The sequence below is a fragment of the Hemitrygon akajei genome, chromosome 4, assembly GCF_048418815.1.
Source record: "Hemitrygon akajei chromosome 4, sHemAka1.3, whole genome shotgun sequence".
NCBI lineage: Eukaryota > Metazoa > Chordata > Chondrichthyes > Myliobatiformes > Dasyatidae > Hemitrygon > Hemitrygon akajei.
The window spans coordinates 70,356,921-70,382,758 of record NC_133127.1 but is presented as its reverse complement, the minus strand read 5'-3'; the positions used below and the strand labels follow the sequence as shown (position 1 = coordinate 70,382,758).

General features: G+C 36.9%; 1 protein-coding gene across 2 annotated transcripts in view; it reads left to right on the top strand.

Annotated features, from left to right (window-relative positions):
- The window catches only part of fat4 (FAT atypical cadherin 4), a 363,521-nt gene that overhangs the window by 321,844 nt on the left and 15,839 nt on the right, over positions 1-25,838 (top strand). Inside the window, exons 13-16 of one of the 2 annotated variants that reach the window (XM_073042814.1) lie at positions 13,725-13,810; positions 20,188-20,367; positions 22,213-22,337; positions 25,484-25,701. In XM_073042814.1, the coding sequence (XP_072898915.1) occupies positions 13,725-13,810; positions 20,188-20,367; positions 22,213-22,337; positions 25,484-25,701 (609 nt within the window). Of the gene's footprint in view, positions 1-13,724; positions 13,811-20,187; positions 20,368-22,212; positions 22,338-25,483; positions 25,706-25,838 lie in introns of those variants that run through there. The other variant, XM_073042815.1, reaches the window with a different exon arrangement.

Below are 25,838 nucleotides of genomic sequence, written 5' to 3'. Positions count from 1 at the left end.
ACACTGGGCCACTCCAATAATGCCCACTCCTCTTGTCCTACCTTATTTTTATTTGCCCTTGCTAATGAATCACATTACGATTGGGCTGCTGAGAAAAGCTGAAAACCTATGATCACTACTTTTTAAATTGCTTGCCCCTACCTGTATGGAGTTTTCTCTGCAGGGAAAAAATGCATATCTTTTTCTGTACAAACTTTGCCAAAGGAGGCACTAGAAGTATTCAATATACATATTACTAACTGTAACTTCTCTCATGCGTTCTGCTCTGCTCACCACTGGAGTCTTTTGATTTCCATTATTTCCTCTAAACTCCAACTCGTTATGAATGAGTAATTGTGCAGATTCATTACAGACCATGATGAAAACTTAGATGCTTTTTCTTCTTTGCTTCACCCAAGATACAGGGCATGCTCACCACCATACACAATTTCATTAAAAGGGAAATATATGCAGTGTTTGAGGGAAAGTGCAATAATGTAGCATGACAATATAAAAACACAATCTGCTTTATATCAACTTTAAATGGAAGAATTGAACAAGATATGGAAATTAGAAATAACTGAATAAGACTAATCAAAGGAAAAATCTAAAACTTGGCTTTGTGAATCAACATATACAATTATGTATTTTCAGGAATAATTTAAAAAATCTTAACTGGTCTCTAGAGAAATAATGTCCTCATAAGCTAAAATTTGGTAATATACCAGCATTTTAATGCTTAGTTCGTATTCTAACATCAACAGATGTGTATTATACAGGTTGAGCACCCCTTATAAAAAATGCTTGGGGCTGGAAGTGTTTTGGATAATGATTTTTTTCAGATTTTGGTATAGTTGCATCTATATAATGAGATAACTTGGGGATAGAACCCAAATGTAAACATGGAATCCATTTACATTACATGCAGTATATAGCTGGTGTAATGGCTCACAAACTGAAGAGTTCGTAGTCTGAGCACAGTCTGATGCAATGGAACTGGGTCCTCCAAAGACTGTCAGAGTTGAATGATCACTCCTGACCGCATTTATTATCAGGTTCCAGCGATGCGATTGGCTTCATATCCGCCATCAATTTCAAGCAGCCATCTGTTCCACAGCAACTGCAATGGGAGAGGATGTAGCTTTATATAATATTTTTAATAATGTCGTGCAGGAAACAATTACGTGTGCATTGAGCCATCAGAAAGGTAAACTATCACTATCTCAGCCATCCAGATGGGCAGTCACTGGCTGTTTGTCATCACAATCATTCCCAACTCTGAATTTATGTGCTACCTGTAAGCTATCTTAGTCTTACACTTGTTCATCACACTTATGTACTGATGCAGCTGTTTGTATGTTAGGTTTTCATCAGCGACAATCTTGGCAAACTCATTAATGAATTTCTCTGCTGCTTCATGAACAGCAGATGTTTTATCACCACAAATCTTTAAAAATTATACACCGTGCCTTTTCTTAAGCCTCTGCAACCATCCTCCTGTATAGTCATATTTACCTTCAATTTTCAGTTCATCATGATAGATCTTTGCTTGTTTTATGATCAGCATACCATTAAGCAGCATATGCTGACAACGCTGACGAATCCAGTCTTGCAATACACATCAAGATCTTCATTTTTTGCTTTTTGCAGTGTTTTTCTATTTTTCATTAACATCCATTCATTATATATGCTTGGTCACTTGTCAGAACTGTCTGTATTGCACAGAAATATGCACACTGCCTGGGAACCTTCCCAGTGCTTTGTGGAATTCTTTTGTGATGTCACGTCAGAACTTAAAAAAAAAATATCAGGTTTCAAAGTTTTTCAGATTTTGGAATTTTAGATAAGTGTTGCTTAACCTGTACTATAAACAGCAGAGCTTTGAGTTAATTTTAACACTGGATCTTATACTTGAGTATCCATTTTCACACAGGCAAAAAAGTACTGATCTCTGAGAAATGTTGATCATTCAGCATTTGTGCACAAAATTTAGCCTAACACTTCAAATGTCACTGAGCAGCTGCTTCATTATTGGAAGGTATATCAGAGAGGTGATAAAGCAAAGTCTGCCAATGTGTATATAAAATTGAGGCAGCATTTTCTGAAGAAAAGCAGCTTTTTCCATTATTCTATCCAAGACTCCATTCTCTCAAATCAGTGGTCCTTCACCATATTATTGCTTCTAAATTTTCTGTCAACAAGTTTAACAACCATTGCTAGCTCTTAAGGGCACTGCTCCAGACATACTCAGATTCTGTGGAGTCACAGTAAGGACATGTATCACATGAGACAAGGTCCTAAATTGAGTGCAGTTTTCAATTACCTTTTCATTGTCCATGCAGTCTTTGACCTCCGTCCTTGATCTGATATACTTATTGCACCACAAAATGGTGGAATTCATGAGAATGAAATGAATTATTTTGTAGTAATGCTATTAGACTATGAGATATAAGAGTAGAATTAAGCCATTTGGCCCATCAAGTCTGCTCCGCCACTTCATCATGTCTGATCCAATTATCCTCTCAGCCCAAACTCTTTCTTCTCCCTAGATCCCTTCATGCCTGACCAATTAAGAATCTATCAACCTCTGCCTTAATTATACATAAAAAACTTGGCCTCCACAAGCACCTGTGGCAAAGATTCACCACCCTCTGGCTAAAGAAATTTCTCCTCACCTCTGTTCTAAAAGGAAGCCCCTCTATTCTGAGTCGTGTCCTCTGGTCTTAGACACTCTCACCATAGGAAACGTCCTCTACACATCCACTTTATCAAGGCCTTTCACCATTCGATAGGTTTCAATGAGGTCTCCCCTAATTCTTCTGAATTCCAGTTAATACAAGCCCAGAGCCATCAAGGTTCTTCAAATCACAAGCCATTTAACCCTGGAATTATTTTTGTGAACCTTCTTTGAACCTTCCCCAGTTTCAGCATATCCTTTCTAAGATAAGGGGTCCAAAAACTGCACACACTACAAGTGAGGTCTCACCAGTGCTTTATAAAGTATCGACATTACATCCTAGCTTTTATATTCTACCCCTCTTGAAATGAATGCTAAAATATTGTGTTTGCCTACCTCACCACAGACTCAACCTGCAAATTAACCTTCAGGGACTCCCAAATCCCTTTGCACGTCATATTTTCTCTTCATCTAGAAAATAGTCAACCCTTTAATTTCTTCTATCAAGTGCATGACCATACTCTTCCGGACACTGTATTCCATCTGTCATTTCTTTGCCCATTCTCCTAATCTGTCTGTCCTGTAGCCTCTCTACTTCCTCAAAACTACCTGCCCCTCTATTTTTCTTCATATCATCTGCAAACTTTGCAACAACGCCATTATTTTCATCATCCAAATCCTTGGCATATAACGTAAAAAGAATCGGTCCCAACACAGACCCTTGTGAAACACCATTAGTCATCGGCAGCCAGTCAAAAGAGGCTCCTTTTATTCCCACTCTTTGCCTCCTGCCAATCAGCCACTGCTTTATCTATGCTAGAATCTCTACTGTACTACCATGGGCTTGTAGGTTGTTAAGCAGCTTTATGTGTAGCATCTTGTCTAAGACCTTCTGAAAATCCAATTACACAGCATTGACCAATTCCCCTTTGTCTTTCCTGCTTGTTACTTCTTCAAAGAATTTCAACAGATTTATCAGGCAAAAATTTCCCTTGAGGAAACCATGCTGAATACGACCTATTTTATCATGTGCCTCCAAGTACCCTGAGACCTCATCCTTAATAATCATCTTAAAACATCTTCCCAACCATAGATATCAGACTAATTGGCCTATTGCTTCCTTTCTTTTGATTCTCTGCCTTCTTGAAGAATGGAGTGACATTTGCAATTTTCCAGTCTTCCGGAACCATTCTAGAATCTAGAGATTCTTGAAAGATCATTACTAATGCCTCCATAATCTCTTCAGCCAACTCTTTCTGACCTCTGGGTGCACCATCTTGTGCTGATGACTTATCTACGTTTAGACCTTTCAGTCTCTCAAGAGCCTTCTCTCTAGATATGGTAACTTCACACACTTCATGCTCCTTGACACCTGGAACTTCCACCATCCTGCTAGTGTCTTCCACAGTGAAGAATGATGCAAAATACTTATTTGGTTCAGCCGCTATTTATCTTCTCCCATTACTACCTCCAGCATTATTTTCCAGCAGTCTGATATCCACTCTCACCTCTCTTTTACATTTTTTATGTATCTGAAGAAACTTTTGGTATCCTCTTTAATATTGTTGGCCAGCTTACTTCTGTATTCCATCTTTACCTTCTTAACGCTTTTTTAATTGCCTTCTGGTGGTTTTTAAAAGCTTCCCAATCCTCTAACTTACTGCTAACCTTTGGTCTTTCATATGCCCTTTCTTTGGCATTAGTGAGTGAGTGATGGTCACCTGTGGGACAAAAGACTTGTTTCCTTGAGGTGAAACTAAAATGGTACCATTTCAGCTCCAATTTTTAAACATTAGGTTCCAAACTTAGTGCTTGATCCATAAACTCCAGGAAGCTTTCTGTCTTAAAACTCTGGCAGCAATACAAGAAATTAATTCCAGTAGTGCAGTGATTCTCTTTAAAGATCAGGATTAATAGTGGAGGGCTAATATGTGTGCTTAGAACAAACCCTTCATGCACTACAGATCTAGATCAAGTTTCTAAAACCCATGTTCTAAGGGAGCTATGAATTTGACCCCCACAGTCCCTCTACACATCAACATTGTTAAGGGTCTTGCCCTTTACAGTGTACTGAATCTTTACATTTGACTTACCAAGGTGTAAGTATTTCATATTTCATATTTGTCCAGATCTAACACCATCTTCCATTTCTCCATCCATATCTGCAACTGATCCATAACTTATTGTATTTTTTTACCATTCTTCTATACTATCCACAACAGCACCAATCTTCATATTATCTGCAAACTTACCCATCCATCTAGATTTTCATGCAGGTCATTTATATACTTCAGAGACAGTAGAAATTCTAGTATAGGTCCCTGCAATACTTCATTAATCATGACCTCCAGCTAGAAGAAGTCCCTTTGTCCACTTCCCTCTGTCTAATATGGGCAAGCCAGTTCTAAATCCAAATGGCCAATTCTGCATGGATCTCATTCATCTTAATCTACTGAATGAGCCTCCCATGAGGGACTTTGTTAACCACTTTACTAAAATTCACATAGAAATCATCCACAGCTCTGCCTTCATCAACCACCCTCATCACCTCATTGAAAAATTCTAATCAAGTTAGTAAGACATGACTTGCCTCACACAGAGACATGCTGGCTCTCCCTAATCAGGCCATGGTTTAAGATTAAGCTTCATTTAATCTTTGTGAGATATTTTCCAACATTAAGGGTGTAGTATGAATCCACATTATTGTTGTAGTCCAAATATCCCTCAGTAAAATAAATTTGGAATGATCAGCCTACATGCTTATTACCTATTTTCACTCCCATTCTTCACTTATCTTGCTTCTGTTAAATTTAATTTTCTCTCCTAATATGATATGTGGAATTCTGTTTAACTTAAATGTTGAAATTTCTATGATTAATATACACATTTTATCTTGACTCATTCATCAGAACCTCCATTCACCTTATTGCCTGTAGTAGATGGACAGATAAATATCATTAAACAAAGCAGGTAAAAAACAAGGTAACAATGACCACTTTCAAAGGACAATGATAAGATTGGCTGCTAAATGTTAAGCCACTTGCATCTGTTAAGGAGGGTGGATTTCCTGGTGACAACCCATTTTAATTGTACTTCAAAGTTCAAAGTAAAATTTATTATCAGAGTATATACACGTCACCACATACAACTCTGAGAGTCTTTTCCTGTGACCATACTTAGCAAATCTATAGAACAGTAACTGTAAACAGGATCAATGAACAACAAACTGCAAATGCAAATATAAATAAGTAGCAATAAATAATGAGCATGAAATAATAAGATAAAAGTCCTTAAAGTGAAACCACTGATTGTGGGAACACCAGAAATAGAATGAGTGTAGCTATCAAATCACAAACAAGAGAAAATCTGCAGATGCTGGAAATCCAAGCAACATATGCTTGAGAAAATGCTGGAGGAACTCAGCAGGCCAGGCAGCATCTATGGAAAAAAGTACAGTTGCTGTTTTGGGCCGAGACTTTTCTGCAGGACTGGAGAAAAACAGATGAGGAGTAGATATAAAACATGGGGAAGGTAGAAGGAAACACAAGTTGATAGGTGAAACTAGGAGGGGGAAGAATGAAGTAAAGAGCTAGAAAGTTGATTGGTGAAAGAGATACAGGGCTGGAGAAGGGAGAGTCCAATAGGAGAACAGAAGGTCATAGAAGAAAGAAAAGTGGGAAGGACCACCAGAGTGAGGCGATGGATAGGCAAGGAGATAAGGTGTGAGAGGGAAAAGGAGATGGGGAATGATGAAAGAGAAGGGGAGGGGGGTCATTACTGGAAGTTCGAGGAATCAAAGTTCATGCCATCGGGTTGGAGGTTACCCAGATGGAATATAAGGTATTGTTCCTCTAACCTGAGTGTATCCTCATTGCAGCAGTCGAGGAGGCCATGGATTGACATATTGGAATGGGAATGGGAAGTGGAATTAAAATGGGTGGACAAGGGGAGATCCCACTTCTTTTGGTGGATGGAGCGTAAGTGCTTGGCAAAATGGTCTCCCAATCTGCGTTGGGTCTCACCGGTATACATACAGGAGGCCACACATGGGGAGAACCAAACACAGAACTCCAGCAGATTCACAGGTGAATTGCTGCCTCACCTGGAAGGGGTGTTTGTGGCGCTGAATGGCAGTGAGGGAGGAGGTGTAGCACTTGTTCCATTTGCAAGGATAAGTGCCAGGAGGGAGATCAGTGGGGAGGAATGAATGAACAAGGAAGTTGCATAAGGAGTGATCCCTACGTAAAGCAGAAAGTGGCGGTGCATAAGTGTAGCTGTCGCCTTTGGTTCAAGAGTCTGATGGCTGAGGGGCAGTAACTGTTCTTGAACCAGATAGTGCAAGTCCTGAGGCAGTTGTACCTTCTAGCTGATGGAAGCAGCGAGAAAAGAGCATGGTCTGGGTGGTGAGGATCTTTGATGGTGGATGCTGCTTTTCTATAGCAACGTTTCTTGTAGATGTGCTCGATGGTTGGGAGAGCTTTATCCGTGATGTATTGGGTTGAATCCACTAACTTTTGTAGGATTTTGTAGAATGGATACTTCTCATTCCCATTCTGACATGGGGGTCCATGGCATCCTTTACTGCCACAATGAGGTCTCTCTCAGTTTGGAGGAGTAAAACCTCATATACCATCTGGGTGGCCTCCAACCTGATAGCTAGAATGTTGATTTTTCTAACTTCCGGTAATTTATACCCCATTCTCCCTTTTCCATTTCCTATTTTGGCTCCACTCTTATCCCTTCTCTTATCCACACCTCTCTCTGGTACCCCTCCTCCATCACTTTCCCCCATGGTCCACTCTCCTCTGCTCTCAGATTCCTTCTTCAGCGCTTTACCTTTTCTTCCTATCACCTCCACTTCATACCCCCTCACCGGCCCACCTACCTTCCCCATCACCTGGCAACTTGTGCTCCTTCCCCTCCCCTAACTTCTTATTCTGACTTCTTCCTCCTCCCTTTCCAGCCCTGACAGACGTCAACTGTTCATTCCTCTCTATAAATGATGCCCGATGCACTAAGTTTCTCCAGCATTTTATGTGTTAGGCTGGATTTCTAGTATCTGCAGAATGTGTTTATGATAACTGAAGGTTTAGGGGTGCTCTGAGGAATGTGAGTAACTGCTAGGCCTGTATTGCTCTAGGGACTTTGCTGAGGACTCAGTAATCAGCAATGAATTAAGCTTTCAATATTTAATGTTCAGAATTCATTTAGTTCCAGAATAATCAAGAGTGATACAAGCAGATCGACAGCACCCCTGCTGACTAGGCTATTCTTCCTTGAGCCATTTTTCTGCATTAAAAATGTTGTATAAGGAGTTTTTATCTCAGAGGTGCATATACACAATTGTGTATTTTTTTGCCAGATTGCATTTGGCCAAGTCAAGGATAATGTCTGAAGTGCTGCGGAATAGATGCAGTTTTAGTAGCCTTAGGAGATAACTTCCTATAAATCCCTCAATGCTATTTTTGAAGCAATTGTGAAAGAGCCATTTGGTTAGGTTAATCAGCCATGTGTGTCTTCAAGTGTGTAGACACGTAGGAAATATATTGCCCAGATGTCACACCGCTTATAGTAAAAAACACAGACTTTCAATGCTTTCTTATGGGAATTTCCATGGAAAGCTGGGAAAAGCATTAAACTGTCAATTTTGAAAAATGACTGTGTTAGAACAAACCAAGGCATCAAAATAACAGAGGCAAAGAGGCTGCACTGCACACTGAGCTCAGATCCCACCACAGCAAGCAGAATTACACCACAGAGTAAGTGTAACTGTGACCACAGGTAAATTCTCTCACAAAATTCAATTATTCATCTAAATATTGGGATAAACATTCTGTTAGGGCTAATTCAGAAATTGTATCTAAAATGCATTCAAAGTTTGTATTTGTTGAGTTGCAGTTCACATTTCTGAGAAATTATTTCTTAATGACATATGTGAATGGGATAGTTCTTGGGAACTATCTGATATTCTTTTTATTTATAAAGTACTAGTTACTAGTTATTTAAAAATATATTACTATGCCCACTCATAATAAAACTTACAATCATACGTACTAACCTGTAAGAAATCATTAAACTTTGCCTCCTAATGTCTGTGCCCATAAGAAAATGAATGTAATGTAAGGAGCCTCGTAAATCAATGATTTGGCAGTGTCTGTCACTTTGACCCTGGAGGCATCTCCATTTTATAAGTGGCACCTGAGCCAAGGGTTTGAATCTTAAACCAACAAAAACAGCAGTATGAATCAAAAATGTGGATATTTTTGGGTGTGAGTTATGCTGAAGGTTCCCTGATACTTTGTGCCAGTTCGGTCAATTCCATGCTATTACTTGCAGAAGTAAAAGGAAACTTGACCCTTCTGTGTTGAGTATTACCTCACTTAGTATTTTTCTCCATTCTGCAGTTAGGGCCTTTCTGTAGAATGCAATAAAATGAATGTTAATGACCAAAATTTTGTAACTCTGCCATATTTTATGTTCTACCTCCCATTATCCCGAGTTGTATTGCTTTCTTTTTACAATATTTTTATTCAGAAGAAAAAACAAGATTTACAGAGTGCAACACATAGATACATCTCAACATAACTTGTGTACATTCATATATTGTAATAAAATTGATCAAAATGTCATAGCGTAACACATAAGGTATACTACTCTGTAATCAAAAATTTAAAGATAGGTCATACATCATAAAAGAAATTTTTTATATAAAAAAAGTCAACCCCCTACCAACTACCAAAGAAAAAAGCTGATGGATGATAATGGATAATTAGAAAAAAAAACCATATTCGCTTAAGAAGAGAAGATAAAAATGTACATAAAAGTCTGTGCACTGTTAAACTTTATAAATTGGAAAAGTAATTTAGGAAAGGTCCCCAGATATCATAAAAAGATTGTTTTGAATTTAAAACTGAGCAGCGGATCTTTTCTGAATTTGAATAAGACATAATATCACGTAGCCATTGAAGATGTGTAGGAAGGGTAGACTCCTTCCATTTAAGCAAGATTGCTCTCCTTGCTAAAAGAGAGGTAAAAACTAAAACCTGTAGGTTAGGAGTATTTAAATTTATATCTTCATTTGCAATAATACCAAACAAGACAGTAAGGGGATTTGGGTCAAATTGGACCCTAAAAAGTTGTGCGAAGGTATGGAATATTTCCCGCCAAAACTTTTCAATTTTAGGGCAAAACCAAAACATATGAATTGAGTTGTATTGCTGACAGAAAAATAATCCTTAACTGTCCAGTACACCACATGTATGTTTTTATTGTTGAGTTCTTAAATGTTGCATTTTTTAAAATTCAATCCTTTATTTCTGGCACATTGTTTAAATTGAGAACTGTGTATACTCAGCTGACAGATGGCAGTTGATCTGATCTACCACTCACACTCATCCCATACTCTAACCCATGGTCGGTGTTAATCCTTTAACTTGGACCATTGTCAGTGACCTCACTGTCTCCATTCACAGCCACCTTGCAAACGGATAGGCTGTGAGGCCTTCAGATGACACATCCAGAAATTGTGCCCACAGCACCATCCTAGACAATTCATTACTGTCAAAGTCTTGTTTCAGTAAAATTACTTGCCTCAGATTTTAAAACAAAAGAAAATTTAGAAACAAAAGCTATTGTTATGTTTTTAACAAAGAGAAGTAAATAATAATAAAGCAGAGTAGCTCAACTTACCTTTTTGATTGAGGTCAGGAACCTCATTCAAAATGTGGTCACAAGTGATGCAGCAGCTAAGACTGATAGGTGTTGAGGTCTTGATTTGGTACATAGCAGGCTCCTTGGTTCAGTATGTACACAGAAATTCTAACTAGTCGTCATCATGACTGACTTGACTAAAATTTTTGGATTCTGATATACACTGCCTGTTTTTTCTGTTTGCTCAAGGTTGTTTCAAGGTTACAAAGTAGTCAGCCCCACCTTTTATGAGCACATTGTGGGTTAATCACAAGGATAATCAGTTGCAAATTTTGGACCAGTTGAGTGCATTTCTGCAAAAACCACAGAAAATATGTTTGACAACACTGAAAAATGGGATTAGAAGCAATAGATTAACATGCACCTCTCACTTCTGCCATCTGAGTTGTGTCTAACCCCACAAGATGGAATAAAATATCTCAAACTTAAATAGAAGACTTCAGTAGTAAAGAGGAATGGGAAGTTCCTTTATATATTCCCTTGCGCTCAAGATGCTGCCACTTGAATGAGTGAATTACTTAACCAGTTTGAGAAGCTGTGAAATGAAACACCAATTTGCAAGTAGCACAGCTGTGTTTATTTCTTCTGCTCCAACTACTTTCTCTTCTTTTTCATTTTCTGTTTGATTGTTGCAAGAATTCCACCATTCTTTTCTATTAGATGTTGGTTTCAATATTAAAGTTAGATAACGAAAGCTGTTGAGAGCACCAAGAAATAAGAAATTACATCCGAGAAAGATAAATAACACATTGACCTTACAATGAGATGATTAAATGGTAATTAATGTTACAAAAACAAATCACCCACAAAGCATTCAGATTCTGTTAAAAACGGCAAGTGTCCAGTTTTTGAGTATAGCTTGTTTCAATTACCCCAACTGAATCATGCTTGTCGTACTGTTTTTGAACATATTCTTTCCAACCACTGTCAGGAATGTAAATGTCCAGCATTATTCTTTGCCTTCACTGTGCCATTTTCTGATATATTGTATAACATAACCAAGCCACTGATAACATCTTACAACATAATTGAATTTACAGTGTCTAAATCTGATACATAAATCTTCAGAACATCCCATATAACATAAACAAAAAGTGAAGGGGCTGCATAAAACAATAAATTACATCAGTGGCTGTATATTCATAGGCCTACAAATGCAAATAGGCATACTGTACATGTGATTTAAATAATTATAAAGGGAAATTCCCACCATGGTACTATTCATTCTAAATTCTTTAACAAAGTAGTTGTCGAAGGTAAATTGAAGGTATTTGAACATACTTACGAAGGAAACAATATTTAAAAAGGTGCAAGCATTCACAAATTGATTGAACTTCAATGATGAATTTTAAATTGAATATTGAATGTTTTGAAATGTAAGATAATGCACATTAAAATAATTGACTGATGAAGTAATTTGAGATTAATTCCCATAAATATCGACCTGTTTCGTACCTTTAAAATTAATCTGAATCAATTTTATAAGTCAGTGGTATGGGTGTGGGGTGGGAAAAAGAAAAGATTGTAAGAACAAGTAAGCTGGATGACAAGCTGAAGTAAACAGTCTTATTTCATCTTGACTTGCTTACCTCAGATATGCTGAAATCTCAATTTAACTGAAAATTTTTGATGTCCGTTGTCTCCCACCCTATCCAAAAGAGAATGAACAAATTAATTTTAAGCATAATATTTATATTGTATAAACCTTATTTATATGAATCTCTATTTATTTTACCACTGGATTTATCTTTGTGGAATTGAAAGTATATTCATGACTTTGAGAGAAATTGCATAAAGAGAAACTTGAAGAGACAAATACATAAGAAGTTAATGAACTTTCACAGCTAAATTTGTTGAAATTGAATAACTAACAAACTGTACCACAAGATCACATTACCAGAGCTCCTCTTAGTTTAAAAAAACACTGAAATGTTTCAATGCTAAAGAACTAAAAGAAATTTGGGATGTAAACACTATTACAGTGGTAAAATGTATTTTATTTGACATGCAGGCATGTGTGAACTAACACAATTTGTCAACACAGAATGAAATGGGAAATCTATTGTAATAACTGCATGGGCAGCTTGTGCACTTTTCAGTGGTACATGGCTAGGAGAAATCAGTTTAGGCTTGAGATCTGTTTATAACATAAAACTGTCATGTTAATAGTTTTCATTGTTTAGACAATTCTTTAAGTTCTGAACAAGCACAACAAATGGTCTCAATCTTTGACTAGATGCCATTAATTAAATTTTCAGCACACATGATGTGATTTATTAGAATAGGATACATTGATTAGATTGAGTCAAATTATCCTTTTTTATAGAGTGTATCAGAAATCTACAATGTGTGGATTAAGTTTTATTTTCAAACAATGAGGCATTTAAAAATTTTCTGTAACTATTTCCCAATCAGCAATGGTATAGCATTAATAAAGTTACCACACACAATCACATCCTCACTAATTAAAATACAAAGTTGACCAAGATGTGTCAAAATACTATTCATAGTTGGCCGTGGTCTAGTTGAAATAACAAACCTACAATTTTCTGAGATATTACATATTTTGCAGAACAAATCAATAAAAAATTTTTTTTTGTATTTTCAAAAAAAAATCAAATACATCCCACTCAGTTTCTCATCAGACAGCACTCTCTTCCTAGGAATCAATCCAGTAAATCTAGGTTACACCTCCTAAACACAGGTTTATCCTTTCAAAGGTAAACAGTCTAAAGGAATATTGTCATCTAAAGCCCTGTATAATTTCAGCATAACTTGCCAAAAAGACTAATTTACCATTTGCCTTCAAAAGTGCTTCCTATATTTGTGATTCATGTTCATTATTCCAAGCAAAATTAATAATTTCACAATGCCCCATGTACATTCCATCTGTCACTCTCTTGCCATCCTCTGAGATCGTCTGCATACATTTTTCCTCTTCTTGGATTTCTTTCCTTTCTAACTTTGTGAAATCAAATTCGTGGCACTGGTGTTTCTCTGCATATGTTTCCCAACTCTGAATGTATTTAATTATTAATATATGGTTAATGGTAATGACTAACTAGACAGGAGATTGATTAGATGTAGGGTTGATCGTCACTAGTGTAACAATTACAGACTACAATAAATGAGCACTCTCTTTTGTTTCATTGGGGGCTATTCTTGAGTCTATTTTGGATGATTGATGGATTTCTACTTCCTATTGCTTCACATCTTAAGTGAACAACTGAGTGGACATTTCATGAGAATTTATTGCAGCTTTGCAAAGATTGCTACTCCAGAAAAACTGTATTGGGAAATGGTTAAGAATACTGTCATGTTAAATGAAACTAAACTCCATTGTATTTCTCTTGTCCAGGTGGCATCTCTTACAGTTGACTCATGTTCTGAAGTTCAGGAAGCTGGTTATTGCACAGCTACCAGTTTAACATCAGCAAGTGATTGGTAAGAATATCACTTTTAATCGATTTGGGGGATATAGGATTAGGATATACAATATAGGATTCAGGTCTGTTTGGTCTGGAAGGTTGGTTGGAAACTTTGCAGTGGGATAAGGTTGAAAATATGGAGGCCCTATCTGAACAGAAGAGTCTTATTTAAATAAATACTTGGAGAGCTCCTAGATTCAGTCAGTTCCCAGGTCATATAAAGGTTCCATTCCTAGAAATGTTGAGTATTAACATGAACATGATAAAATGAACATACAGTATCTTTATCATCTTTCCCTGAGTAGTTGCATGGTACAAAATCAGAATATCCCATGTTCAGTGGATAGTTTTAATAACCTTGTAACACTAATGGATGGTAGATTGTTTGAAAAAGTATTTTTACAATCATCAGTAGAAGAAATTTGCCTTGTCAGTTTCCAAAGTAAATTTATTAAATGGCCTTCCACTATGAATCGACAGCTGCATTCTTAAAGGTAATATGTCTTTGTTAACTTCAGGGAGGGTGCATTGTAAATGCTTATTTTGAAAATTGGTTGCCTTTTGAATTAACCAGTTGCTGTCCCTATTGAATAACTCCTGAGGATGTTTGCAATTCTGTAACTAATTTCCCTGTTTTGAAAAAAATCTTCAAAAATGTCGGACATACTTAAGTCAAATCTTCTGTAACCTGGGGAGCTAAAGTAGAACATAGAGGCTGAATCTTGCAGCCAGAATCCTGTGAGAACGGGTCTGTCAGGGGATGGAGGAGCATGCCTTGCATTGTATGAACTGCTGCTGCTAAGTTAACAAATTTCACGTCACATACCGGTGATAATAAACCTGATTCTGATACTGATAATAACAACATTGAGCCATCACTATGAATCTTCCACTCTTTTAGTAGAAGCTTTATCCAGTCCGGAATCTATTTTGTTGGTGTTACTTTGGCTGGGAATATGGTAGCTTTCATATGGGACTATTTTTTTTTCAGATTTTAGTTCCTTGCCCAACGCATCAGACTATAATTAATTTTAAGCATTTAGAATTGTGTGCATTCATGCCACTGCAATTAAAATGTATGATGTAACAAATGGAATGACTAAAACAAAACTAATAGCAGTTTGCACATTGTGCTTTGGAGAATAAAGCTGAGCAAAACCACAAGATTTTATTTTTGCTTTTTTAATACATTTAAGGATTAACTTTGCCAGGACTCCAGGATATTTCTTCAAGAAAAGAAATGCTGGAAATACTACAAGGGTAATCATTCACTTTCCCACAATTGGCAGACTGTCAAATCATCTGGAAAACTCCAAGTACATTTTTTTTCTTGCTGTTAATTACAGTGTGGGTTCCTAGGTTTGCATTAATTTCTGTTCAACAAGATCCTAGTTCTCTTTCTGTGACAGTTACTAAGAGTTTTATATCAATGTTTAGCCATTTCAGACTTATTCTCAGTACACTCCCAGCATTAAAACGCCTCCAACTTATTCCAAGTGGGCAGTTAGTTCAATCTGATGAATGTGGGAAATTGAAAATGATGCAGCTGTAGTGTGAAACTTATTGTTACATCCAGATATTCGGATCTCTGTGTGTATTGATATTTGCTGCAAGACGATAAAAATAAGATTCCCACATATCACAGCATCTTTTGCCTTAATTTCAGCATGCTAAATATTGGTTGGTGAGATAATATATGGAGATGCCTTTCAATCAGCAGTGTAATTACTTTTGGATTTATTTCTCCAAAATAGTTTGATATACAGTATGCAGAATCAGATTATCATCTTTATCAATCTTTGTTGGACTTTATGTGGCTGCCATCTAAAATTAAGGAAATGGCTCCCAAAGTATGTATTGGCCATTTAAAGTACTGTGTTTTGTAAAGTCACAATGAACACTAACTTCAATTTATATAAAGCCTTTAATGTAGTGAAACAAACAAAGTATTTTGTAGGATTGTATTCAACTGAGAAGATGATATTAGGATAGGGGGTCAGAGAGAAGTTTCAATGAATTTCTTAAAAGGAGGAAAGATCACATTTTCAGGTTGGTACCTAAAGAGTTTTGTTAAGAAAGTTGAAGGTAAAGAACCATTGGTGGGACAAAGAGAGGCCACATGGTTGGAAAGTTGTAGGACTATGAGAGATGTAAGAGGAAAGATTTCTCTTATATTGCTGATTGTTGTTGTATTGTAGGAAGCAGTGTAATCTATTTGCATTTAGCAACAGAATAAGACACCAAATAATCTGTATTTTTAAATGCATCTTTATATATGACACTAAAAAGGTCTCTCAACTGGAATATTTCTGATCAAGTATGTAGCAATATACATGTACCTTAGATTGTTATCAACTGTAATATCATTTGACAAAGATTATTGCTTCTTTCCAAACAATTTTGCTCCTAGCATAAAGAATTACTACTCTATTTTCCTTTCAAATTTCCACCGAGAGGAATTAAGTCTTCATGATTCATGGCACTGTGAGTGTCCTCAATTTTACAGAGCCTGAACCAAGCTCGAGTAACTTATCCTTGTATTTAACAGTAAAAGCAAAATGCTAGAAACCTTCAGCAGGTCAGGCAGCATCTGTGGAAAGAGTAACAAGAGTTACCTTATTAGGTTAATGATTCATCATCAAAAAGCCATTTCCAGCAATTGTTATTGTAAGAATACTGTAACTGTAAATTTGTTTTTTTGGGTGATTAGAGAACCTATTCCAGCCACAGTGATCATATGTCTGTACTACATTGACTGTGAGACTTTAAGTGCAGTTATGGTACTGTTCTGTCAGTTCCAAAACTGGTGTTGAGCTTTCTGCTAACCAATTCAGTACATGATATACTGTGAACCTCGAAAGTCTGAACTTTTGACAATTCAACATTAGCTACCATGCACAAATGAATTAATCCTTTTCATTAACATAAATAAATCCTCTGTAGCAGCATTGTATTGTGATTTTTCTATTTCTGGATACACCTCACACTGGCGATGGGGAAGCTGACTAGGGGGTTAATTGAATGTGACTGTCATAATAACTAGATGCTTTTTATGTCTTTTAGCCAGCAGTCTGAGAGGGTTCCTGTAGAACTGTAGTATGATTTCAGGGTCATGAAATCAATTAAAAATTACGTTTTAATATACATTGTCTCTTCACATACCTTTTATATCTGTAACTTCCCATGCAAGTTATTTGTAATTTGTGCCAGCTGGTGTCATTCATGCGTTTCAGGTTTTTAATCAGGTGTCAGATTTTTTTCAGGTTCAAATTTTGTCACTGAGGCACAGATGCATCATTGAGGTATTGCTGGATTTCAGACAATTAACATGCATTGTCAGCCTGTAGTCAGAAGTGAATATAAAAAATATCCTGCTAGACTACTTTAAAGAAGAATAACAAAGTTCCCTCTGGTGAAAATAAAAATAAATTGCAGGTGCTGGGTGTCTCCAACATTCCAGAAAACACTGGAAACACATAGCACAGGCAGTATCTGTGGAAAAGGAAAGAATTAATTTTTCAGGTCCACAGCACATTATCAGAACTGACAAAGAGAGTAAGCATATCAATGTAATGCTACAGAGAAGGTAGGAGAAGGAGGCAAAGCATTATCAGGGTCAGGGTTGCTATGTTGTAGAGGGCAGTCAATAACTCAAATGAAATCTAAAAAAAATTATACAAAAATGATAAAGTGCAAACAGTTAGATAGGGAGAATATAAACAGTGCAGTGTAAAAATGTTGAGTTACAGGATATATCCAGAGATCCAGCTGTGCTAATGGAGGGAGAAAATATGAGCCAATATCATTCAAATGGCCAGTTCTATGATGAATGGGAAGGCAAGTTACATGAAGTAGAAAAATTCAGTATTAAGTCCAGAACACTGCAACATACCCAAGTAGAAGAAGAGCTGATGTTCCTCAGGCTTACTTCAAACATCATTATAGCAGTGAGGTCAAAGTAGGCGTGGATAGAGAATTAAGGTAGCAGACAACAAATCTTGGCCACCTTGGTAGACTGAGTGCAGATACTTCATGAAGTGAACATCCAATTTTTATGCTTTAATGTCCCAGTGACCATATTGTGAACTGAATGTAGTACACTAGATTAGAAGGTGCATCAATAACTATCTTGACATTAAAGAAATATGTTTGCTCTTAATCACCAGCAATAAATTACTGATATAAAGCCAATGAGTAATTGTTCGGTAATTCCAGGAGTTCCTGAAAATAATGACTTTAGTGAGATTTTGCTTGTGCAAAGCAAACAGCATAATAATGTAAATCAAAGAGCATGATCTGCAGATTCTCCAGTCACAATTTTTTTTTTGGAATGTATAAGTCATTTTGCGCACTGATAATGGATACTTCATTACCACAGCTTTACTATTTATCACCAGGATTTGGGCCAATGTATTTGCTTAAAAATAGTTAAAGGCAATTTTCTGAAAGATAAATTACTACTTTTCTCAGCGTTAAAAGAATATTGTATGCATTGAGTTTTTTGAAATGTAACAGCTGTTCTCATGTAGGCAGAGTTATATCTGCTGGCAAATAATGTTCTGGTTTTTGCTTTTGTTTATTATTTCATTGAATATTTACAGCTCTGTTCAAATAACAGAAATCTATTTAATACATCATCTGCTTGGTACCATTTGGAATATCGCAGAAAATACTACTGTGGTTTATAGACTTTTAGTGGGGCCTGATTGTCTGCTCTTTGATAATTCTTAAGGAGAAAAACAGATTTTGTATTTACTTTTTATAGCATAATGGATAATAAGAACTTCCTAATAGCATGTTTTCTGAGTTTCAGTGGGAGTCTGGAACTGAAAAAAATAGTCACTTAATGATCAACCAGGAAATTGCATGGGCTTCTCAGGATCTCATACTGTAATTTTATCAAAATCCCTACCCTCAGAGAAACAAATTAAATAGTTGATTTCTATAAATTAATCTTTTTTCTCCATGGCCACACTAAATTCCAAAGGTATGGTGAACAATGAAAAGTAGTGTGAAATTTCCAAGCTATTACTGGTTTCTTTCTTGGAAACTGAGGCGTATTTCCACTATGTGTGCATTTAGTAAATTCATTTAACCACGCTCAGGAAAGATCTACCCTTTTGTTGTGCATAGCAAAGGAAAAATTGCATATCTGAAGGGTAGACAATATCTAGGACCACATTGGGCATAAGGAATTCTTAAAGACTAATATAGCTTGATTTGAGTTACATAAAGTTTGTCCCTTGTCCTGACGTTTCCATTTGTAGATGATACAGGAACTTAGTCATAGAGTATGATAGAACAGAATCAGTTCCTTTGGCCTACCTGGAGCATCCTGAATTGTTATTCTACCTAGCCCCATTTATCTGCACCTGAGCCACATCCCCCCCCCCATCCCCTTCTCATGCATGCACTAATCCAAATTTCTTGTAAATATTGAAACTGAACCCACATCCACCACTTCCTCTGGCAGCTCGTCCTTTACTTGCTTGGTGGTTGCTTTCCTTTAGTGGCAGAGACACTAGCAGTAGAAGCTAATTGTTGTTATTGGAACAAGCTCTAGCGTGAGCTAGGCTGACAATATGTGAAAGACCCACAGAGTTGGGGTTGAGTAGATTCTCAAATGTGTTGGAATAGTAGAGTTGGGATAAGCATTTGTATGGCCAGGCATCTGCAAAGAAAAGTCCAGAAATCTTAAGGGAGAGGTGTTTTTCTAATTACTTACAATCTGGGGCTCTATTAAATCTCTGCTCTAACAGAGGGCAGTAAATTTCACTCATTGACAGGCCAATTTTAGTAAGCTTGGGACATGTCAACAATTAACCCCAGTAAATGGTTCAATTACAATCAGTTCTAGATTAGAGACTGTCCATGACTAACACACGAAGCATGTCAAGTGCACAAGGGAGATACATAAACAGGTTCCAGTGGAAGTTGCAGAGTTGTTGAATAAGCAAAGTTATATCTGCTGACAAAAGACTGGATTTGGATTTTATTATTTGACCAGAAATTGTTTTGATCTAGTGCCTTGTTAGGAAAAGAGGTATTCATCTGTGTAGCTCTGAAAAGTAATTCATTGCATACCTAAGTTTCCAGTTCATACTGCAGAATCTAGTTTAATAGAGCCAGAAAGTAATACAGCATGGAAACAGGCCTGTTGGCCAAACTCATCCCTGCCAACCATGGAGCTTACCAAGCTAGAGCCATTTGCCTGCATTGATACACATCCCTTAAAAACCCTTCTGTCCTTATATTTATCCTTATATAACTCTTGTTATAGTTGGATAATCAGTGATTATTTTAAAGTATCATATGTTACTATGGAGAAATCATTGTAGGTTTTTAGCTGTGTACATGTAACTTGACTTTCCATTTGTTTATTTAATGCAATAGGACTTTGGAAGTGCAACCCAATAGGTTAACAATAGGTGGAATCAGATCGATAGAACCAATTCTTCAAAGAAAAGGTCAAGTTATTACACATGATTTTGTTGGATGCGTGATGGAATTTGCTGTCAACGGACGTCCTCTTGAACCCAGTCAAGCTCTGGCAAGCCATGGGATTCTAGACAGGTCTGACTTCTGAGAATTATATTTTGCATGTATTCTGTTAAACTAGTTGCAGAATGTAAAATACCTGCTGTGTTCATGTGATGTTTTCTGTCTGCAGTTTTGTTGACATTATTAATAGATTTATGGCCCATTAAAAACAGAAGAGAGCAATACTATGCTAGTAAGTTATGGTTTGTCCTATTAATGAGCATAATGTTTTCACTTGGAATTTACAAAGTTTAAAACGTAGTTAGGCCATTGGAATTTTATTTTGATGAAGTCACTTTTACATATATTTAAAAGTACAGATTTATGATCTTTCTGATAGCCTTACTAAAATTTCCGAAATTGAAATATTAAAGATTAAATAGTTAATAAAAAATGCAATAACTGTAAAGCATTGGCAGAAGGGTTAGAATACTGGTACGTACATGCAAATTCAGAAGAGACAAACTTCCTGAGAAATGCCTTCTGTGTTCCAACATTGAATTTCTCATGATAAATCACTAACTTCCTGCAGTTCACAATAGCCGTGGTGGGGAATCTGCCTATTGAACTGTGTGTGGTTAGATCTGATGCATTCATTTCAATGGGGAGGAATGGCTTTGAAAGAAAGAAGTACTGGGTAATTTACTTTGAATTAATTTAGATCTATTTAATTAAACCTAAGTATTTGCATAACGTACTGTATGATTGATTTTTAATAGTTTTCAGTGTTTGAAAATGCCAAAGGCATTCACAGATACTCATATATCATTTCAAAGTTTTAACAGACAATTAAGCCCAAGAGAGTGGCTTAACCAAATATCCAAGTATTTCCATTGGTAGGGTTTATTCAAACCCTGGCATGTGTTTCTATTTGCAGTCATAAGCAGAACACTGGCACAAAAAGTAGAGTTGCTGTTTCTCAGTGCCAGAGACCCAGGTTGACCTTGGGTGTTCTTTGCATTGTTTGTACATTCCCTTTGCATCACTTTGGTATTTTGGATTCTCCTCACATATCAAAGACATCTGGATCGGTAGATTAATTGGGCAGTATAAATTTGCCATTGGTATGTAGTAGAGTGGTAAAATATAGGAGTTCATGAGAACGTTGGAGAAAGAGTCTGGAATTAATGCACGATTTGTGTCGGCACAGATTTAATGGGCTGAAGGATCTGTTCTCATGTTGTATCCCTCTCTGACTATGATAGAGGGGTTCACAGCATCATCAACATTTCTGTTACCATCTACATTCAGGATGTTGTCACTATAAGGTTCTCTCCACATAAGTGGTACTGAACAGATGGGTGAATGGAAAGCATATGACATATACTGCTGCCAGGAAATTCTGGACTTAGCCTTTGGCTTTGGCAACTGCATCGTTTTTTTTTATAAAAAAAAAGCTTTACCTTATTCACCTATTGAAGTGAGTGATTTAATAGGATTGAGATCTTTACCCTCTAGAATATACCCTTGGTTAGCAAAACTAGTAGTATGACATGCAGTAAAAAGTAGTATCTGGAGTCCAGTTATGCTAACACAGGACTTATTTTATTTGAAAATCAGTACCATTGCCATATTAACGTTTTTTTAAGCTAGTGCCATTTTTGGTTCCCTTTCTTAAGAGTTTTAGATCATTCAGTGAGGAAAGTTGGGAGGACATTAATGAGGCCACCTGCTCCTCTCATTGGAACTGTGCTCTCCTTTGCTCCCCTGCTATGACATTGTTTTATTTTATATTGCCGCTAATATGTAAAGTTTGATAATCCATGGCATAGACACAGCAGCCCAGCAAAATTGTGGAAGTTCTGGTTTGTTGTCATTGATCTTGAATAAGTTTTGGCCTGATGTGTTAATTGATGCCTCATATATACGTGATTTCAGGTGTTTACGAATTGAAGGAGTCTGTCTAAACAGCCCCTGCCAACATGAGAGCCCCTGTGTGGATCACTGGTCATGGCAGCAGTGTAATTGCAAGCATGGATATACAGGAAAATATTGTGAAAAATGTAAGGCTTGAATTTTTAACTTGCTTATCTACTCATTATGTGTGAGGTTCTATTCCTGCACCACTAAAAATATGAAAAAAATGTATTGAGGAAGAGGTTGCACTTCTTAATGGGACAAAGACAGGTCTAGTAACCAGGGTGTTTTTTTTTAATTCTTACCTTTTTACTCCTATAATGAATGAAATTAATTCTGACTGTTTAATAAAACTGGGTGGCAGGATTTTACATTTAGACTTCAAAATTGCTGACTTGAATTAGAAATGTAGAAGCTGGTGATTATTGAAAAGCAGTGTGTTTTCACAGCTGGACTGTTAAATCCCTACTATAGTCTGAATGTGAAAGAAAAACATATTGGTGATAGAACCCCAGTTCCTCAGAATAAGGTATTGGCAGCCAGCCAGGTTGGTACAAGTGGTCTCAGTGACCCAAGAGGCTAAGGACTTTCCCACTCGGCATTTCACTGTGAACTGACAAGTTTATTATCGCATGCTTTACTACATTTGAACCCAAGAATTGAACCAATGACCCATGACCTTTGGGATATATGATAGACAATGGTATGGCCCCACTGTTTCTGTTGGCCTCATAGGATGGCAATAATACACTAAAATGTTTTTTTTACCATTGTATATTTTTGCTGAGAAGTTCTGGATTACTCAAGATGAAAACTTCTTGTCAGATCCAATAAATAAACAAAGCCCGGTGCAGAGTTGACACGATGCAAGAATTATTGTGAGAACAATGAACATATAAAGTTGTTGAATGCAACTTTGGCTTATGACTCATTTTTGTTGTATCCAAACTATTTACTGTTAATTATTTACTTTGAACAATATCATTTGTGTCTGGCCATAGTCAACATTGTGTCAGACTGTGAGAGAAGGTGAGCAACCTGCTCTCAGATATTCATCATTTCCTTGTGCAGTAAACTTACAAATGGTCCCAATCTCCCCTTCTCAGTTTGATTCCAGGATGTTCTGTAATATAAACCCTAGTAAACTGACTATCAGTGAACTAGAAATGTCATTGCAGAAGGACACTATTGAAGTAATTTACCTGCCTCACTATTAGCTTTGCATTTTACCAACAAATCAGATCTGCTTTCCCTAAAGACATTATTCCTCTTCTTTTGAATATAATTCTGTTTTCAATGCTTTGTATATCAGTCTTTTGTTCACTAGCCATTTGTGGTAATAAGTTACAGGTTCTAATAACTCTTTGCATGAAACAGTTTCTTCTATATGTTTTCTTATAGATGTATTCATGTGATTTTGTGTTACCAATACACCAGGTATTAGAGAATGATAAACTATTGAATACAATTGCACAGTGGACTAGTTATTAGTGACTGACTAATGATCCACGCTTAAGAGTTCAGATCCTAGGACAAAAGCTATGGAATTTAAATTCAATTAATTCAATGCATTAAAATTCTGTCCATTCAAGACATTACTGGCATGATTATGGGAATCAGCCAGGAAAGCGCAATTGAGGCCAACAATGAGATTGGTTGTAATTTTATTGAACATGTCACAGAGTCATAGAAAAGTACAGCACAGAAACAGGCCCTTTGGGCCATCTAGTCTTTTCCAAAATATTTAAAGTGCCTATTGACCATGCCACTACCATCCATGTAGCTATCTAAACTTCTCTTAAGCATTGAAATCGAGCTTGCACACACTACTTGCACTTGCAGCTCATTCCACACTCTCACAACCATTTGACTGAAAAAGTTTTCCTCATGTTCTCATCAAACTTTTTACTTTTCACCCTTAACCTATGATCTCTAGTTGTAGTCCCACCAACCTCAGTTGAAAAATCCTGCTTGCATCTGCCTTCATAATTTTGTATACCTCCATCAAATCTCTTCTCAATCTTCAATGTTCCAAGAAATAGAGATCCTAATCAACTGGATTCAATCTTTCCTTATAACTCAGTTACTCCAGTTCTGGCAACATCCTTGTAAGTTTTCTCTCCACTCTTTCAGCCTTGTTTACATCCTTCCTGTAGGTAGGTGACCAGTACTGCACACAATACTCCAAATTAGGCCTCACTGATGCCTTATACAACTTCAGCATAACATCCCATCTTCTGTACTCAGTACTTTGACTTATGAAGGCCAAAGTGCCAAAAGCTTTCTTTATGACCCTATCTACCTGTGCTGCCATTTTCAATGAATTATGGACCTGTATTCCTAGATCTCTTTGTTCTACCACATTCCTCAGTGCCCTACCATTCACTGTGTAAGACCTACCCTGGTTGGTTCTACTGAAGTGCAACACCTCGTACTTGTATTGATTAAATTATATCTGCTGTTTATCAGCCCATTTTTTCCAGCTGGTCCAGATCCCACTGCAAACTCTTGATGGCTTCCTTGCTGCCCACTACACTCCCAATCTTGGTGTCATCTGCAAATTTGCTGATCCAATTAACCACATTATCCAGATCATTGATGCAGATGACAAATAACAACAGACCCAACACCAATCCCTGCAGCGCTTCACTGGTCACAAGCCTCCAGTAAGAGAGGCAACCATCTACTACCACTCTCTGGCTTCTCCCACAAAGCTATTGTCTAATCCAGTTTACTACCTCATCTTGAATGCAGAGTGACTGAACCTTCTTGACCAACCTCCCATGCAGGACCTTGTCAACTGCTTTGCTAAAGTCCATGCAGACAACATCCACTGTCTTGCCTTCATCAACTTTCCTGGTAACTTCCTCTAAAAACTCTATAAGATTGGTTAGACATGGCTTACCATGCACATAACCATTCTGACAATCCATAATCAGTCCATGTCTATCCAAATTCTTATATATCCGTCCCTTAGAATATCTTCCAATAACTTTCCCACTACTAATGTCAAGCTCACCGGACCAATGTTGACAGGATGTATAACCTTCTTCTACTCCTAATTCTTCACTATTTGACCTCTCAAATTCATGACATTTGGAACGTTTGTATTGTTCACCTTTCACCTTTATCTAATGAAAGAATGATTGATGCATTGATTAATTTGATGTATTTAACCTTAATTACCAACTGCACATCATTAATAATTAACCTACTGTAACATGAGCTGAATTAGGTCTTTCCAAGTGTTTCAATGTTGATTTTAATTCTGCTTAAAAATGTGGTCTTCTAGTGGTCAACGTGGACACTGCTTTGTCATTGAATGGTAGGGGACGTCTAGACTATATGATTAATCAGAATAAGAAGCGGGATTATTTATTAACCCAGAGTTTGAAGCATCAGCCTCTTGAACCTGTTACTGCAAGCAGCTTGGACATAAAGTTCAGAACAAGAAGCAAAAATGGTATTTTAATTCATGTCCAGGAAAGCAGCAATTATACTACCGTGAAGGTAAGATTAAAGCTAGTTTTAGATGATTTGATTAGAATGCTTGCACTGCTCTGGTTTTAATCATTGTTCCCATCACCCATGTCCTTCCTTCATAAAAGTATTTGCCACAATGCTGAGAGGGTTTAACTAGTGCTGGG